This window comes from Gallus gallus, chromosome 2 (genome assembly GCF_016699485.2).
Source record: "Gallus gallus isolate bGalGal1 chromosome 2, bGalGal1.mat.broiler.GRCg7b, whole genome shotgun sequence".
In the NCBI taxonomy this organism is placed as follows: domain Eukaryota; kingdom Metazoa; phylum Chordata; class Aves; order Galliformes; family Phasianidae; genus Gallus; species Gallus gallus.
The window spans coordinates 131,740,631-131,759,175 of NC_052533.1; the positions used below are offsets into that span (position 1 = coordinate 131,740,631).

Sequence of the window (18,545 nt, forward strand, 5' to 3'; positions counted from 1 at the left end):
TTTAAGGAGTACGATAGCACTTAGGGAGGCTATTTGCAGTAGCATGTTTTTGTTATATTGCAGTATGCACTTGTGCATACAACTAGCAGAATTGCCCATCATACATACCAAGGTCAACTTTATCAGAAAAGTCTTTCATACATCAGCAACAAGTTAATTATAAATAAGTTATTCAGCTTTTACTGATGGAATGCCTTTAATTACTGCTGCTCATCAGGTCAAGATCACCATTTACACCAAGATTACATGCCTCATCAAATTCTTATGAACTGTGCTTTGGTATTAAAGGCAAAACTGTAACAATCACGGGGATGGTTAAAACACTCAAAAATTGGAAAATTAAATTTACAACAGATTAAACTAGAAAAATGCATCTCAGTTCTAGAGAGATTATTGACTCCAATGCTCTTCTTCAATGAATGACACGTTCAAGAGCCCAGAGCCCTGGAGACCCCACCTGCATAGGTGGGACGAAGGAATGTGCTGCTCTGCTCTCAGTGCTATACAGTGAGGCTCTGTGATAACAGCAACTCATACTTGTGAGTATGAGTTAATATTGTGATTTACCTTTTATATTATGGACATTGCTCCTAAATGCACAGTTCACTGAGCGTTGGTTAAGTAAGTGTTGTTAGTAAGTCAATAAACCAATCAATACCTGTGAGTGGGAGTTGCATCAGCAACAGCTGCATTAATGCATTTTAGATGGTGTGCATCCCAACAAAAAATGTTGTAACTGAATTGTTCGTAAGCATACAAACCTCAGAGGATGTTTGCAAGGACAATACTTTAGAAAATGAGAAAAATGTTACTCATGATCAGGATATTATCAAGATGAGAATTTATAGATTTTAAATGTCAGAGAACAAAAATAAATGGGCATTACAAGTAAAAAACCTCACAACTTTCTCCTGTGTGCTCCGTTTTGTATTCAGCCTGATTTGCCAGATCTGCCACATGGCAACCTCACAAATTCAGAGTTGGCCAGCAGAACTCCTGTCCAGCTCATCTTAAAACTGCTCATCTTATTTAGTTTATACCCAATCGAGATTGAAGTGGTTTATTGACTTATTAACAACACTTACTTAACCAACACTCAGTGAACTGTCCATTTAGGAGCAATATCCATAATTTAAAAGGTAAATCACAATATTAAACAGCTGTAAAATGTTAGTAAATAGAGATTTCTAAGTACCTTTCTATAATTTATTCCCAGAAGTTATAAATCACCCCATCCATCCCACATGACGGTTCCCTAAAGTGTTGGACTCTACAGTGTGATACTCCAGTATTTTGCTGAACTCTCTCCAGTATGTCTCTGTCTCTTTTTCACTGGACTCAGTACCCAGCGGTGTCTCACCAGCTGGGTAAGGACCACCTCCCTTGACCTGCTGGGAGTGCTCTGCCTGATGCAGCCCAGGAGGCTGGTGGCCCTCTTTAAAGTGAGAACAAAGAAAAATGTTTAAAAAGTTCTGGTGGGGTTGGACCACACTGTCCTCAACTAAGTGCTGCCCCTAAGCATCTACAAAGAAATACGCAACGCTTTTCAGATTGCTAGTCTGCACTATAGCCTATACCACTGTCTTTTAACTAGAATCATTTCCTGTACTAGTGAACTAAGGCTAGAGCAGGCTGGATTAAGTGCTGCAGTTACATCCTTTGATTGCAGTTTTTGGAAGTATTTTGTGTTTAAAGAAAAAATGCGGAACGTTATTCATGTTCTGACACATGATCCTTTCTGCCCAGTCTACTGTGTGATGGAAATTGCAGAAGAGATGGGAGAACAAGAGGTAGTTTCTTACTTATCTTCAGCATAATATTCAAAAGATAGCATGGTAGCATCCTTAGTTTGGTGCCTTAGTGATGACAGAGCTGTTTTCCAAATCTGTAGTAGTAAAGAAATGGCATAGATTCATGTTTTAGAGTTGTAATGCCCTGTACTGTTTGGCTCAGTATGAATGCTCTGGTCCCACGTATAAGAGCTGAAATCAGAACCAACCTTCATCTGCAAACAGGTAATATTACTGAATGGTCTTGCTGAATAAACGACATGATTGACAAACACTTTACTTCTTTGGAGACTCTGAATTTAAAATCAAGAGGTCTGAAAATAGAAGTTGAAGCGGCTACTGATAAAGTCTCAGCCACGTTTCCCCAAGGGCATTTCTAAGAAATTTTATTTTCAGACCTGGTGAAAGGAGTGAATCAACTGATACATCCCAGAACATTTCTCTCCTTCTTTTGAGTCCTTCATAACAAACACAGGATGCAATAAAAGCAGCCATTCCCTGAAGAGAATCAGTCATCTATTTAACTGCATTTCCTTTCTCAAACAGAGATCAGATACTGTACAAGAAAGCACAAAAGACATTACAAAACAGTCTTCCCACAATAAAAGCTTCTTCCTAATTCTCTATAATTAGAATGACTTTTGAACGAGAAACAGCCTGTACAATTTGTGCAGCTCAGGGACTTCCTGCTCCAAGGAGCTATGAATTAACTTAGAGTGGGCTGCATCAAGCCTTTCCCTGTAGAATAAATTGTGTCTCCTGGACATCCATGGGAGTTTTGTCATGTACTCACAGAATATCAGGGCAGAAGGAAACACTATAATAACATTGTTTGATCTTTGTGTAACACAGATGGTAAGCCTGACTTACAAATTTTCAGAACAAGACTTATACTGGTAGATCAAGACACATTCTTATGGTATCTTACACTTTCCCTTAGTTTTCTCATGCCCCTGATGGCTGCTGCACATGCCATACATCCCAAATCCAAATGCTGGCTGATATCAATGACAAATCAGGAGTTGAGTTTTTATTAAGTTTGCTTCCAGGTTGCAGCCTTTGAAAAATCTGCTTTCTGTATTACATTTACAAGGAATGGGAGGAAAACACATTGCTCCTTTGAAACAAGAGTTACTCAGTATTTATTAAAAGCAGGGTTTTCACCTATTCACATATACTCAAAGACAGTCTAAGCCTTCTAAACACATAAATACTTGATCAAATTAAATAATCCACAGCTAATAGATGCCTCCTTTCAGGTAGTATGTTGGATTAATGCCATATGTAAATGATGTTTGTGCTTACATTGCTGAAAAAATGAAATGAGAGTTTTGTGACTTTTGATCTAACCTATTACAAGATTATAATCCTTTTTTTTACATCTGGCTCACTTACTGGAATACTTCCTGATTTTGACAGGAGATAGATAGAGAAATGAGTAACTTGTTATCTTTTACCATTTCTGTTTCTTCTGGGATCCACTGATGACTTTACTTATGCACAAAATCTGCTTAGCTGCACAAATAAGTTAAGAGAATCAAAACACAAGGAGAAGACATGGTTCAAAGTAAGTTTGTAAATGACCTCTCTGCTGCAAAGAAGGCTGTATTATCTCCTCTAACATCTGCAGCAATTGCAGAGGATGCTTGAGGTTATGGCACCCAGTTCATGACTATTTTACACTTGGCTGCAGATCTTTGATCAGCTTAATATTTTTCACCTATCATCTCCTGATACCCACCATGTATCTATCTGGTAACCATTTACTTCTTCAGATTTTCCTAATGTATTTAACTTTTGCTTTTTTTTTTTTTTTTTTTTTTGCAAATACAAATCCTATAGGTCTTTAAAATTCAAAACACCATGACAATTTCAGCTAAAAGATTTTATTACTATACATTAGCAAAGACATGAGATTCATAGACAAGTGTTTCTAACACTGTTTTACTTTGATGGACCCATTATTTTCTCTCGCACCTACCAAGAACCAGTTCTGGGAGTATGTTTCTGAGCACCCTCAGAGCCTTTTGCTTACACCGGCTATATTATTCTATACAAGTAACTAAAGCTCCAGATGGAAAAGCAATACATTATGTGTTGAATGATAAAAAAACAGATACCACATTTTTGAAGTAGTCTATTTGCTATACAAGGCTAAGTAACTTAAAAGTCAAAACCAAAAGTCATCTCCTCCACTGCTCCTAGTGCTCGCTCGCTCTCTGCTTTTCAACCGTAACATATCCATAACACTGCGTGCATATATGTCCCGCAAATTAACATTGATATTTGAGTCACTGGATGAGTTCTTCATGAGTCTCTTTAAAGCTTCACGCTGCCGAAGAGCAGCTTCTTTTATCTTCAGTGTAAAGTAACAGGCAGAAAACCGGTCATTTATGATAGCTATTGGCAAAGCCAAAACTAGTATTCCTGACAGTATACACATGAAGGCCACTACCTTACCAACAGTTGTATCTGGTCTAATGTCACCATAACCAACAGTTGTCATGGATGTTGTTGCCCACCACCAAGCACCAGGTACGCTTGTGAAAGTTGTGCCTGGCACACCTTGCTCAACAAAATACTCCACTGTGGAAAATATAGAGATTCCTACAGAAAGGAAAAGCAGCAGCAGGCCAACCTCCTCGTAGCACTGTGCAATTGTCATTCCAAGGGACCGCAATCCTGAAAAACAAGAAATGCTGTCAGTAAGTTGGTTTGTGTAGCTCCCTTCAGGGATTCGTGAAACATATCGTATTTGAAAGCTGATTGTTTTATGCCTTTGTTTTGGCTGTTAATGAACATGGCTTATGAAAAAGGGCTGCAGTTCCTACAAGCAAAACTACTGCAAAAATGTGATTTAAAAAGAAACAGATTAAGATGTTAGACTGAAACACTAATATCATCTCACTTTCCTTTATACAGAGCATACAAATTCTCCTTATTACTTATCATTTGAACTACATACAACATATGATTTAGCAAAACTACCCAATCTTGATTTAGTAATTGGCCATAATGGAGAGTCTCCCACAATTTTTATTAAGCTACTTAAACAGCAATTTAAAACTCCTAAAAACATCTGTTTCCTACTTTCAATTGGAATGTGCCTGTTTTCCAGCCATTGTCATATTTTTCTCTTGGTCCAAAGAGCACCCTGTTGTCAAATTCATGTTCCCAGGTAGGTACTTCAAGCCTAATTCTGTCACACAGTACCTTTCCTTTGCTAAGCACTGTTTACAATCCTTTTATAGTTCTCATCACCTCCCTCTGACCCTTCTTCCCCCTCACAGTCTATCAACATCTTTATCTGGAAAGATCAAAACAAATACAGTAGTCCAGCAGCAGCTGTGCTTGTGCCAAAACTGGTGATAGCAAAGCTTCCCAAAGCAAACAAGTATTCTCCTGGTAATTCACTGATGCCCATGAGTTGAACAGGGAATTTATGTGCAGCAGATTGCTCTCCATAATGCCCCACATTCCTTTTAGAGCTGCTGCCTCAAGGCCAGGCTGCCTGACGAAGCAAGCAGGAAAGTAAATCCAATAATGCTGCAATGGATAAATGTTGCTCATAAACAAAAGATAACAGGGTACCAAACTGGTTGAAAAACATGAGAGACTGAAATTATCTTTTGAATCACATCTGATTTTGAATTATTAATATTCTTCTTAAAAACATGCTACATGTTTTCCTTAATAAGTGAAAAAAAACCCACAGTGCTTATCAATTAATCTTCATGAGAGTACACTTGTAACTGAAACAACATTTGCATAGAGGCTTGCTGCTTCTGCTTGCAGACTTCATATGCTCATTGAAGTAACAAACAATTTGATTTGCTTTCCTTCCACAATCACAAAATAAGTTAAAATTTCTTTTTGCTTTTGGCTCAGTTTCTTTTTCCCTTTAGATCTAATGAGTTTTAAAGCTTTCATTTATGTTCAGCAAACAGTGGAAGAACAGACTATTTTATAGGGGATGTTTCCTTTCTCGAAGTTTTCTTCTGCTAGCTTATATTATGGATTTGCCCATATCCAGGTTTTATATTGCTGTAATGATAGTCTGTTGGTCAGAATGTTTATTGTAAGTGATACAGGTTAATTATGTAACAGAAAAGGGGAATAAGATATATCAGACTAATCTTTTTTTCTATTAATATGACTTCCTCCAGATTTTGAAAATACACAAAGATAGCAGTGCAAAAGCAAGGGACAATTGCAAGGACACAGATCAAGATCTCATCTTCCAAGGAAGTTCCTACACTCAATTGCCATGTAAAATTTCATACTGAGCAAGGCAGAAGAATAAATCCTTTCAGGTGACATAGGAAGAAGGTACACCTATTTAAAATTCTCTGTAACATAAGTAAAGACTGTAAAATCCAGGTTTGCCCTTTACAATGGAGCCCAGGGATACTGGTTTAAAAAAAAAAAGAAAGAAAAAAAAAGAAAACAACAAAACAACAGCACAACTTTCTTAAATCTTGAAATAAGCAGGAAGAAGGCTGTGACTGCTAACTATTTGCATCACACTGACAACACCTTCAGCAAAATATTTTTTTAATGGTTAATTATTCTTACTATTATTCTTTTATTGTTCTTTTAAAATTATTCCTAGTTCTATTATCTTCATATAAAACAATGATGCTGAAAAACTTAAGTGTACAATAAAAATGATTCAGTATCTCTGAGAAAAAAAAAAACACAACAGAACTCAAGCTGCCTTAGTTATCAAAACCAGGTATTAAAGAGTTGTCTTAATTATCATGAGGGAAAATAATACCTAAAGTACTCTTTAACTTGTTAAAATCAAAGCAAAAAAAAAAAGAAAAAAAAGAAAAAAAAAATGACTGACCTTCATTTTTTTTTAAATCAAAGTAAATATTTGTAGTAATGGTGCATGATCACTGAAATCAGTGAAGTGGTGGTTCTCCATCACTTCATGCCTTCAGAAGAAGTCAGATTTGTTTAGATGAATCTTGGAATCTGACAACTTACTGGACTCCACAGCTCATTCCAAATGGGATTCAGTTGGTGTATTCAGAAGGATTATGTATTCTGCTTTACTTTAACTTTTAAAAATGATTTATCCAGCCCTAGCATACAGCCAAACTGGAGCTGTTCCATCACAGACACCTCAGCAAGTCTTATGAGAGCTATGAGAGCTCCTTGCCAGGAGCTATCACAGCTTGGTTACTCATGCTGGAAGGTGCTGAGCTGCTGCAACAGCCAGTGTGGTTAAGGCAAGCAAACAGTTCCAGTCTGGGAACCAGCAGCAGAAAGGAGAGGCATTTCTCCCATGCACTGCAAGTTCCACCTCTTTGTTGCCCAGAGGAACTTGATAATGCAAGCTGATAATCAGGAGACTCAGTTTACACACAGTATTTAAATCATCCTAAATTTCTGGCACTGAATTCTGGAAATGCTGAAGTTTTTTCTTTCTCATGAATCCAGAAACATCTCATCCTTACATAAGCTACAACCTTCTCTCAAACATGACCATTGCCATCAGGTGCTCACATCCTGCTTCTCAAGGAGTAAATTTCTCAGTGCTTCCTAGAGGAGGACCAGCAAAGCCTCAGACAAAACATGGCCCCAGAAGGAAGCCAACAGCTGAGGAGCATCAGAAAATGTGAAAAATGCAGGTTCAGTTCTTACTCGTTCCTAACCCATTCAAATTTTTAACTTCAGTATCTCAGAAGTCACCTCATCCTCTAGCTATACATTTTCTGGTAGAAGTACTACTAATTGATCGGTTTTCTTTGACAAGGTACAGCACTTTGCATAATTTAACACTCACTCTAGTATGGCCCAGGTGTTTCTATGCATTACATCTATCTCCTGATAACTGAGTTCAGCTTTCAAGGGATTATTCCATTTTTCTTTCCCTTCCCCACAAAAAGGACTAATCTGCCATTTCTTTAAAAACATAGGAAAGAAGTGACTTAGATTTTTCCAAACTCATGTCTGCCTCTGATAGCAGAACCATGCTGCCAATGGGATCTCAGCTTTTTTGTGGGTCTGCACAGTGACCGTGCAGATGTGACTGTGACCATCCTGCCTTGGTGACAGAGGAGTTGCTCCTGGCAGCCACAATTTTTTTTCATCTCTTTTCATCTGATCTTGCACTCCTTTTGCCACACAAAACAGGTGAGCAGTGTATGAAGTTTCATCTAATCTGAAAGAGCAAGAGTGACAGAACCCTCACTGGGAGGCAGTTTTAAGCTGCCTAGTGCAAGAGAGAAGTGTTTGAGTGCTACTCCTACACTCTGAGATTTATCAGGACTGCCTAGGTATGTGCAAGGATGGTGTCTGTGTATTGTACTTACAGTGTTTATCTTAGCTACTATGGTCAGAAGTGTGTTCGGAACCATGATAGTACAACTCTCTTCCACTACAAACCTCTACTGGTCAGAAATTACGCTTCAGATCTGCTAATCTATTTTTTGTCTTGATTTATTAGAGTTATGTTTTGCCTTAGCAACCACATCTCTTCTGACAGAAAATCAAATTCATGACCTTCCAAATTTAAATTATACAGAAAAGAGGCAGTGCTGATTTACTGTTCTGTGACTAAGTAACTAGTAACTCCAGACCATCAAAGAAGTAAGCAGTGGCAGTAATGCTGTTCTGAATGGCTTAAATAGTGATGTATGTCACTTCTTGTATGCTAAAATTGATATTTTGATTGCAGAAGAATGATGGCAGCTCACTTTCAGAGCAGAAGACTGTATTTAGATAAAATTAATTCCTTTCTTCTACCAAACATGGCAAATGAATTATTAAGCTCTTAACATTAGTAACCAAATATTGGGAAATAAACTATAATAATATTTTAATGAATTTAACTTTAAAAATACATAGGCACAAAAGTTTAGACCATGGGTGTCCAACATTTTGGCTTGCCTAGGAGTGCTAGACTTGGGCTACATACAAAATATATAAAATAGTTAACATATATAAGCAAGAAGGCTTCTTTAAATAAGTTTTTTATTAAAAAACAAACAAACAAACAAAAAACAAACCAAACAAAAAGGTAAACAAAAACATAAAACCAGCGGGTTGGTCACCTATGGTTTAGATCACCTCTGAAAGCACTGAAGCACTGAATACAGCTGAAGTTAACAGTTACTACACAGGCATCTGAAACTTACTTTACAGCTGACAGAGCCTCAGAACTGAATTTTGTGCATTCATTCTGTACCAGTGAAGTATGATGAAGTGGAAACTTTGGAAAGTTTCTAACTAGAATTATCATACTTTTGGATCATAATCTTGTCATTTAGCACCAAAGTGCCTTAATGTGTTAAAATCTTTTTCTTATTCTCAAAACAGAACAAGGCAGGAACACGTTCACATTCATGTAATTGGAAGTGGGCAGTAGGCTTCCTTGTATAGAACAAAAACTGTAAAAATTAAACTGAAGCACAGCAAACTCACTGACAGACTGAATCATTAGCAGCTTCCTCTCAACTGCTTTCCAAGGGACAGTTACGCATCCGGATAGGCATAATCCCAAACCACTATGATTATGATCAGCAGTATTAAAGCTACTCGCTGCTACTGGTATGAAGATTCACTGCTCTTCAGTGGGAACAAAAATAAAGACACATCCTGCTGCTAAAATGCCCACTGAAATAGGGCTAGTTCATGAAGAGGGTGGAGATGGCTCTCCAAAAAATGAAGCAAACCATTACTGCTTCAAGGCAGGAAATTCTGGAAGGACTACATTGGGAGTGCTTGGACACAAAGGGCACCACATCAGAATGCTGGCTGAACCTGACATTGCCACTCTGTGCTGAATCTAATGCCAATTCAGTGCCCCAGTTGTGTTCAACATATCATACAGATTCCAACATGTTCGATATGGTCAGAGAGCCCATCAACCCACTGCTCAGTATGATTCACTTTAAACAGTTTTATTGAAACATTCTCTATCCAACAGAGCCTCATTGTTTTCAAGATGTGCGATGTAGGCAAAATCATGATCCATTTATTTGCATAAACTTTTGAAGTGTAACAAATGATGACAGAAAATTATAAACTGTCATTAGTGAGCCTCTGATAATATAAAAGCATGGGTCACTTCTGTTTCTTCCCTTGCTTTGCTCCCAACTAACTCAAATAAAAATGCTTGAAAAGATTTCTGACGTGAACGACTGGTGAAGGGCTTACAGCATGCAGCTTTGGGGCCTGCTTTTGTAAATGTTCTATGCAAATGAAATGTACTGGCTTTATGAAGAACTAAAATTTATTGAAGAAATCTCCTGACACTGTTATCAATGTCCAAAAGTAAGAGTTTCACAAGCTACCACAGCTAACATTACACTGTATATAAAAGGCAGAAATGCACACAAAATGGGGACAGTTTGTTGGTAGCAAAAGTAAAAACTACCATTGCCATGGCTGAAGTACCTGTTGAATGTCTTCCCAGCTTCAACATCCGCAGCGCTCTGAGCAGTCTCAGCACTTGGACAATGCGCCCCACATTTTCCAGTTCTTGGGAGCTCTCCCCACCACACAGACTCTCTACCAGCAGTGTGATGTAGAAAGGTAAAATAGCAAGGAGGTCTATGATGTTTGCCACACTCCTCAGAAAGCGACACCGATCCCGTGTACACAGGAACCTCAGAACAAACTCCACAGTGAACCATGCAATGCACAGGTACTCAAGGGCATCCAGTAGTGGTGGTGCCAGCCAGCTTAGCTCCACTGAAATCAAAGCCATGTTGGCAATGGACACAACAACAAAAGCCATGGATAAAGTGCCAAAAGTCCTAGCTGCTGCAGAGGAACCAGGCTTTTCCAAAACTTCCCAAAGTTTCTGTCTGACACTGGGACAAAGGCTACCAGAAAAGTCCTCTTCCTCATCTTGAGCATCCAGTTCTTCAGCATCTTTCTTGATGTCTAAGGCTTCACTCAGCTCCTTCCTCCTGAAGTACCTGCCCAGGAATCCCCCCAACAAAAAGATTTTTAATGCCAGTATGCATATGCTTTTCTTATCCTCTACTACGAGAGGCATAAGAACACACATTAAAATATACCTCATCGGAAATTAGAAAACCCTGATGTCAAGTTTGCTATGAAGGATTTTATTAACTGAGACCCTACAGCATGTTTCCTTTGACCTGATGTTCCTGCTTACCCATGTCACAACAGTGACAGTTTGTATGTGCATGCTAATTTTATTCAGATAGTGTGCTACTTATGTGAATCATGTTGACTAAAGTAGGATTAGTTCCATGACTAATGTGCATTCTTATAAGCAACCCAGACCCTCTGTTTCTCCATTAACCTCAATTTTATTGCAGTTTTATTAATTATATTGCAGTTTTATTACACTGGTGTGTATCTGCAGTGCTAAAAAGAAAGACATAATGAAAGCTGTGCAGTTCATGTATGAAGTTCTGATCAATACATGCTCAGATGACTCATGTCATCTTACTTGAAACATATGGGCTGTCACACAACAAAGCATGCATCTTACCGATTGCAAATGCATAGTTGAGCATTTTGTTAGTGTACTTACAGAACTATTTCATGAAACAGCATTCCCAAATTATATTGTAAACATTATTTTCCTTTATATCTGTATTTCCTGACAACTGTAGATATCAGGACTTAAATTAAGGGGCTATGCAACTTTGCCTTCATTTGATGCACAGTTACTCTTGCATATGCCCAAGAGGTCTGTAGCTTCTTGTATCACCAAAGAATTAGGATCTTTCAGTTGTATCTACTACTGAATGAAGAATGGGATGAAAACTAGGATATAACTGTCTCAGATGCAGAACTGAACCATGTAAGGATAGAATAACTGAAGCCTTTTTTTGGAGGGGGGGAGGGCTGAGGGAGAATGGATGTGCTGGATTATTTCTAATAATTTTGACATAACCAGTTTGATCAATAGCAGTTGCACTCTTTATACTACAGACAAACCAGTAATGCTAATATGGGGGATAAAGCAGGTACAAATAGAATTAACAGAAACATCCTGGGGGTGGTTCAGTCAAAACCCACCTTGTTCCTAAACTGTCTGTCACAATTGGTCTCCAACAAGTCATGTTCCCCCTGCTGCTGCCCCCTCCTTGTAATTTGCTACATCCATCTTCGATGCTTCCCCTCACGTCTGCCCCTGCAGCCATGCCACCCACTCTCAGCATAGCAATGACCACTCCCACCTTCTGCCTCTCCTGCTTGGAATTGTGCAGAAAGTACGGGGCAGCAAGGCTCCAAACTCTCCCAACCCGTGACTCCACATGTGATCCCCCTTGGCTAGGATAAAATCTCAATCTGAATGACACTGAAAGTACATCTCTGCTTTGACAGCCCATTCTATCTCCAGCACTGCCACCTTCCACTCTGAACTTTCAGGGCCAGTCTGTAACAAGTGCAGAAAAACCCAGATCCTCCTCATTCCAGGCTCTCACTATCTTGCCCCCACTGCCAACCTGTCCCTCACAGCAAAGGTAAGCAGAGATCTCACTCAACACACCTCTTTGTCTCATTTCCCACTTCCATCTACCTCCAGAGTAGGATTCACTGCTGGATTTGCCCAACTTTGAGGATATTTCTTCTGTGCTACCTTCTCTGCCCTACTGATGGATCTCTCCCTGAACACCAGCCTGTGCTGAGATCACTCAGCCCATGGTCCTGCTCTGTGTCTTCCCACAGCTCACCGATCTCTGCAGCACGAGTCGATGCTGAGCTCATCCAAGCCCCAATACTGGATCTCCTGCAGGAAGGAGAGTGCACACAGCTGCTCCATCACATGCAGCCTCCCTGTCTGGTAGTAGTTCAGGATGTAGTGAAACGCCTGCGAGCTCCTGTCAAAGAAATACTCATTCTCCACCAGGTTAGCATCATCACAGAGCTCAAGGAGGCCAGAGGCCACGTCCCGGGCAGCAGAGACCACCACAGCCAGTTTGCCGAGACGAGTGTCAGGGTAGCAAGACAAAGTTTGCTGGGACATCACAAAGCGGCTGCCTCCCACATTGATCGTAAAGCAGTCCAACGAAGGAACAACCTTCTGCAGCAGGGGCCCCTGCTCCTCCTCGCTGGAGAAAACACTGCAGTCCAGGGAACCCAGCGACGTGCTATTCCCTTGTTCCTCCAGGGACGCTTGGGAATTAAGAGACATGCAGCAGGGAGGCGACTTCATCCTGTAGCTGCCAGCAGCAGCCCACACTCTCCTGGATGGAAAACACAACAAAGCTGCAGAGATGTTCTTAGTGGCGACAGTGGGGCCAGCCTAGAGATGAGGCACTTTCTGATGCTTTGGCTCCTGTCCCCGGAGCACCTCACCATCCCCACTTCCTCCAAATAGTGCCTCCATCTCAGACAGAAGCCAAGCGTGCTGCTGGGCTCCTGTACCAAAGATACCTGAGGTCCGTGAGGCAGCCTCCACTGTGCGCTATCTGGGAGAAGCGCCAGGCACCATCTGCCAGCGAAAACCCACGCGGCCCCTTTGGCTTCATGGTCATCCCCGACCTCTCAATCAAGTGTCCCGAGAGCCGAGTGTGACGGAAACGAACGAGCACGGCACAGCACCAACATCGCCTTCAGCGGGCTGTGCGAGCAGAGCGGGGACGCCCGGCGACCCGCCCCGTGCTCGGCCTCGCCTGACGCCTCCGCCCTCCCTCCGGCCCCACGGCTCCGTCCGCCCGCCCGCCCCGGCCCCCTCAGCGCCCTCACAGACGTACCCTAGCTCCCGGGGCAGCCCGCCGACAGCCGCCGCCGAAGTTGCCGGCCCGCCCGACCAACCCCGTCCCGTCCCGCCGTGGGACCCTCGCCCCAGCCTGGAGCAGCCGCCGCGCACCGTCCGTCAGCCCGGCCGCGCTCCGTCGCTTCGCGCCGCGCCTCACCTGCCCGCCCGCCGCCCCGCTGTGCCACCCGCGGCTGGGCGCCCGCTGCCGCCGTCCCCTCCGTTCGCTCCCCCGGCTCCGAACTTCTGGGCAGCGCCGGCGCGCCTCCATGGCGGGTCATGTGCCGCGGGGTGCAGGCGGGGGCGGCGGGGCTGCGCGGCACGGGGCGGGCCGGGCCGGGCCGCCGCCCTCCCCGCCGCGGGGCCGAGCGTTCGCCGTTGTGGCCGTGCGCGGTGCCTGAGGAGGGGGCGCGGTTCGGCGAGCGGGCGGGCGTGAGCCCGCTGCCTCCTGGCCGGGAGTGCTCGCTTCGAGGGGTTCTCAGAGCCGCCAACTTCTCCGAGTGAGCTCGCGGGGCGATTTGAATACAACTAGCTCTCTGCTGATATACATAAAACCAAATATGCTTCCGAGCAGGTGGTGTGTCTTCATTAACATCTCTATCATGACCGCAGATCAGATTTAAAGTGTCAAGCAGACAGCCGTGGTAATGGCCAGGCAATCTACGCTAAAGAGCCTGTTTTAACCTAAATCCCCTCAGCTTTTTTTTTGTAAAGTAGTTTGGGATATGTCTGACACTGTCCTGTGTTGACCTTTGAGCACCGCTGTATCGTATGGTGAGAGTTAATAGTAACCTTTTCAATGTTGTTTCCTTTCTTGTAGGAAACCATACAGAACCATACAGAATCACAAGGGTTGCAAGGTACCTTGAGATCATCGAGTCCAACCCTCCTGCTAAAGCAGGTACCCTACAATAGGTCACACAGATAGGCGTCCAGGTGGGTCTTGAATATATCCATAGAAGGAGACTCCACAACCTCTCTGGGCAACCCGTTCTAGTGCTCTATCACCCTTACCATATAAAAGTTCTGCATATTAGTACGGAAATTCTAAAGTTTGAGTTTTGGGCCATTGCTCCTCGTCCTCTTTCTACACACCACTGAGAAGAGACTGGCCTCATCCATTTGCCTCCCACCTCCCTTTAAATATTTATAAACATTAATGAGATTCCCTCTAAGTCTTCTTTTCCCCAGCCTGAACAGATCCAAGTTGCTCAGCCTTTCCTCATATGGGAGATGCTCCAGGCCCTTAATCATCTTCGTGACCCTCAGCTGAACTACTAGGAGCCCAGAACTAGACACAGTATTCTAAATGTGGTCTCACCAGGACAGAGTAGAGGATCACTTCCTTTAACCTGCTGGCCATGCTCTTTTTAATGCACCCCAGGATACCACTGGTCTTCTTGGCCACAAGGGCACACTCATGACCAACCTGTTGTCCACCAGGACCCACAGGTCCTTCTCTGCAGAGCTCCTCTCCAGTAGGTCATCCCCTGACCTGTACTGATGCATGCGGTTATTCCTCCCCAGGTGCAAGACTCTACACTTGTTCTTGTTAAACCTCATCAGATTCCTCCCCGCCCAGCTCTCCAGTCTGTCCAGGTCTTGTTGAATGGTAGCACTGCCTTCAGGTGTGTCAGCCAATCCTCCAGCTTTTACATGATTTGTTTTATAAAATATGCATCCATGTGTGTCAGACTGCCAGTACTGTATGCCATATCCCCAGCTTTGTATCCCCCCTCATGTGACCTATGTGCCACTGTGTACAGCTATGTATTTTTTTCACATTTATTTCACAGAGGTGTCCTAATGGCTCATATTTTGGATACCAGCTATCTTCTCTATATTAAGATTAACTGAATGCTTTTCTTATTGCTGTTTTAGCATCAATGACTGCAACAGTGTCTGCTCTGCTCAGTAGTTGCTGGTGCAGGAATCCACTCTGGACAACCATTCATTGTGAAAGTGCACTGATTGAAAGGAATCCAGAAGAGAACAGAAAGAAGCAAGTTTGGAAGTCATGGTGCAAGAGGAAAAACAAGGATGGAACAGCTACAGCGGAGGGGATAGTGCATGACGTAACAATCTTCAGATATATGAAAGACTGCTCACGAAGTTGAAGAAGTCACTTGGTCTTTTTGAGCACACTGAACAGGCATAGAAATAATGAAGTTGAATGACAGGAAGGACATTGAGGATAATGGTCAGGAAAGTTTTGGTTCCAGGATTATGAGGCAGTGGAGGAGATCATTTGTATATTGGTCTGTGTACAGGTCACCAAAGAAGTGCCTGGACACAAGGACTCGTCAAGAATAGAAGAGCTGCACCATTTTCTCCAGTGGGCTGGAATGGTTGGCTGACCTTCTGAGACCATTCCCAACTCAGTAATTTTAAATTTCAGGTGTGTTATAAGGAAATATAAGTACCTAGTTGCATAAATGTTCTGCCTTTTATTGTTTAAAACGAAAATATGAATTCATTTTCTATCAAAATCAGCAAGTGCTGTTAGGAAGCCAGCTTTCAGTTATATCCCATTTTCAGTCCAGGATTGCCATCTGGGAGTGCAGCTTATTTGATGGATAGCACTTAAGCCAGCACTTAATTAAAAGCAATAATTAAAAAACAAACAAACAACAACAACAAAAAATTAAGTAGGCCATCCGTAATGAGAAGTAAGTACCTTACCACAGCAAGATATCTTACTCAATTCAATAGACCTGCAATTGTTCAGTCTCAAAATTACTTACCCATCCTCATTTGAGACTACTCTTTTCAGTAGTCATTCTTTCTGTTAGCGGGAAATGCTCTTCAGGCATACTTTCTCCGTTAGTATGGACAACTGAAAACACTCCCCTCTGTAGCTTTTTTCAAGAGACAGTTACTTCTGCTATAAGTTTAGATCGACTGGTGTTTCTAAGAACCCAATTAAAAGTTTCGCTCTTGTTTAGTCAAAGTGAGTATCTAATTCACAGTATTCTTGATATGATAGATCACTTTTTTCAGTATTTGTGTAAGACTTTCATAGAATCATAGAATCATAGAATCATAGAATTGCTCAGGTTGGAAAAGACCTTAAAGATCATCGAGTCCAACCACAGCCTAACCATACTACCCTAACTCTAACAACCCTCCGCTAAATCATGTCCCTGAGCACCACATCCAAACGGTTTTTAAACACGTCCAGGGATGGTGACTCAACCACCTCCCTGGGGAGCCTGTTCGTGCTTAACATCCCTTTCTGTAAAGAAGATCTCCCTGATAGCCAACCTAAAGTTACCCTGGCACAACTTGAGACCATTTCCCCTCGTCCTGTCACCTGTCACCAGTGAAAAGAGACCAGCTCCACTCTTGCTATAAGCACCTTTCAGATATTGGAAGAGAGCAATAAGGTCTCCCCTCAGCCTCCTTTTCCCCAGACTAAACAGTCCCAGTTCCTTCAGTCTCTCCTTGTAGGGCATATTCTCCAAGCCCTTCACAAGCCTTGTTGCCTTTCTTTGGACCTGCTCCGGTACCTCAGTGCCCTTTCTGTATTGAGGTACCCCAAACTGAACACAGTACTTGAGGTGAAGCCTCCCCAGTGCCGAGTACAGGTGCAGGATGACTTCCCTAGTCCTGCTCACCACACCATTACTGATACAAGCCAGGATGCCATTGGCCTTCTTGGCCACCTGGGCACACTGTTGGCTCATATTCAGCTGACCGTCCATCAGTAGATGGACACCTTGGGAGACCAGGTTCAGTGTTCTGCTTACCTGTGCATTTTTGGAGTAATGACAGTATACAGGAATACATATGTCGCCTCAAGCTTCATTTTTTTTTCTGGTTATCAGTTGTTCAAAATAGGGTTGTGTCTTCAAAGTGCTAGTGGTGCTCTTAAAGCTCTGTGTTAAGTTTGTCCTTTCAGTTAGTTCTGAGCACTTCATATGCATTCTCCAAGCTCACATCTCACTGCAGGAAAACAACACCATCCACAGACTTCCATCATGTCCCTAGCTTCACATCACTGTAATTAGACAAAAGATCTGGATGATGTCTGGTATCTTACTTCTGACTTCCTGCTAGTTGTCAATTTAGGTTTTTATTAAAACAAAACAAAACAAAAAGAAAACACAACAACAAAACTTTTAGAACACTGCTCAGAAAATTATTATCAAATGTACCAATAAAATAAAGCTAGAACATTTCAAGGAAATGAGAAAAATGTTTTATGATTAGAAAGGCTCAGACATAGAGGATTTATTTTTATGCCATTAGAGACACAAGAATTGGGGACTACTTGTGCATTTTTCATTTTCTGGGAAACTCGAACTATCAGCAGTTCTTTATTCTTGCTCACTCATACATGAAGAACCAAAGCAACAGCTTTCATAATGTTATCATTCCCCTGGCAAACTCACTCAGGCAACCATATTCTCATGGAGCAGTGGTGAAAACCAATATTGCAATACAAAGAGAGTCATTTGGTTTTATACACTCAGCCAGATAAGTGCTGTTGCTGAAATTAACCATGGACATTTCCAAGGCTGTTTGGCTCCCTGGATTTATGACATTGGATAGAACCATGTCTGCATGGTTTAGAGATGTGGTTCAGACCAAAACAGTGATACAGTACTGTTTTATCATGTCAGGAATGTCTACAACAACTGAATGATAGTGACATATGTGTGAACTACTGTCTTACCAGTGCTCCAGCTTGTATTTGCCTGGTATGAAACCAGTGACTGAAGAAACATTTCATTATTTCATGAGACAGTATAGAAAAAAAAAAATCTGGAATGCTGAAATGAGTTGCAACCCAGCATGTCTGTTGTGGGAGTTGAAAAATTTGCCTCAGCAGAAAGCCAGCTGTTACAAAACCTCTTTTATAATCTGTTTTCAAGATCTTATGTACTCCTTCATGTTGAAAGCTATGATGCTATGCTGATTTTTTAGTCACATCATCCATCTGTAACACTATTGTATACAGGGAAATGCCAGGATGTACATCCCCAACTTGTCCTTTTCAAATTGCATCGATCCTCTTCTAAGAGAATCTTAGAAGATTCTTCCAATTGTAAATT

At 41.8% G+C, this 18,545-nt stretch overlaps 1 protein-coding gene across 1 annotated transcript; it reads right to left on the minus strand.

Moving 5' to 3' along the window:
• Positions 1-3,660: 3,660 nt before the first annotated feature.
• On the minus strand, positions 3,661-13,796 carry KCNV1 (potassium voltage-gated channel modifier subfamily V member 1). The gene is made up of 4 exons (XM_418390.8): positions 13,649-13,796; positions 12,464-12,976; positions 10,200-10,726; positions 3,661-4,472 (listed from the first exon to the last, which is right to left on the minus strand). The coding sequence occupies exons 2-4, from the start codon at positions 12,943-12,945 to the stop codon at positions 3,961-3,963; spliced, it is 1,521 nt and encodes a 506-aa protein (XP_418390.6). The 5' UTR covers positions 12,946-12,976; positions 13,649-13,796; the 3' UTR covers positions 3,661-3,960.
• Between the last annotated feature and the right edge of the window lie 4,749 nt (positions 13,797-18,545).

What these genes read in the sequence shown, in the direction of transcription:
- KCNV1 (XM_418390.8), bottom strand. Translation starts at nt 12,945, where the DNA reads ATGAAGTCGCCTCCCTGCTGCATGTCTCTTAATTCCCAAGCGTCCCTG. An exon ending in GACTCGTGCTGCAGAGATCG is followed by an intron (nt 10,727 to 12,463) that starts GTGAGCTGTGGG and finishes ATTCCTGGGCAG; the next exon opens with GTACTTCAGGAGGAAGGAGC. An exon ending in GCTGGGAAGACATTCAACAG is followed by an intron (nt 4,473 to 10,199) that starts GTACTTCAGCCA and finishes CTTGTTTTTCAG; the next exon opens with GATTGCGGTCCCTTGGAATG.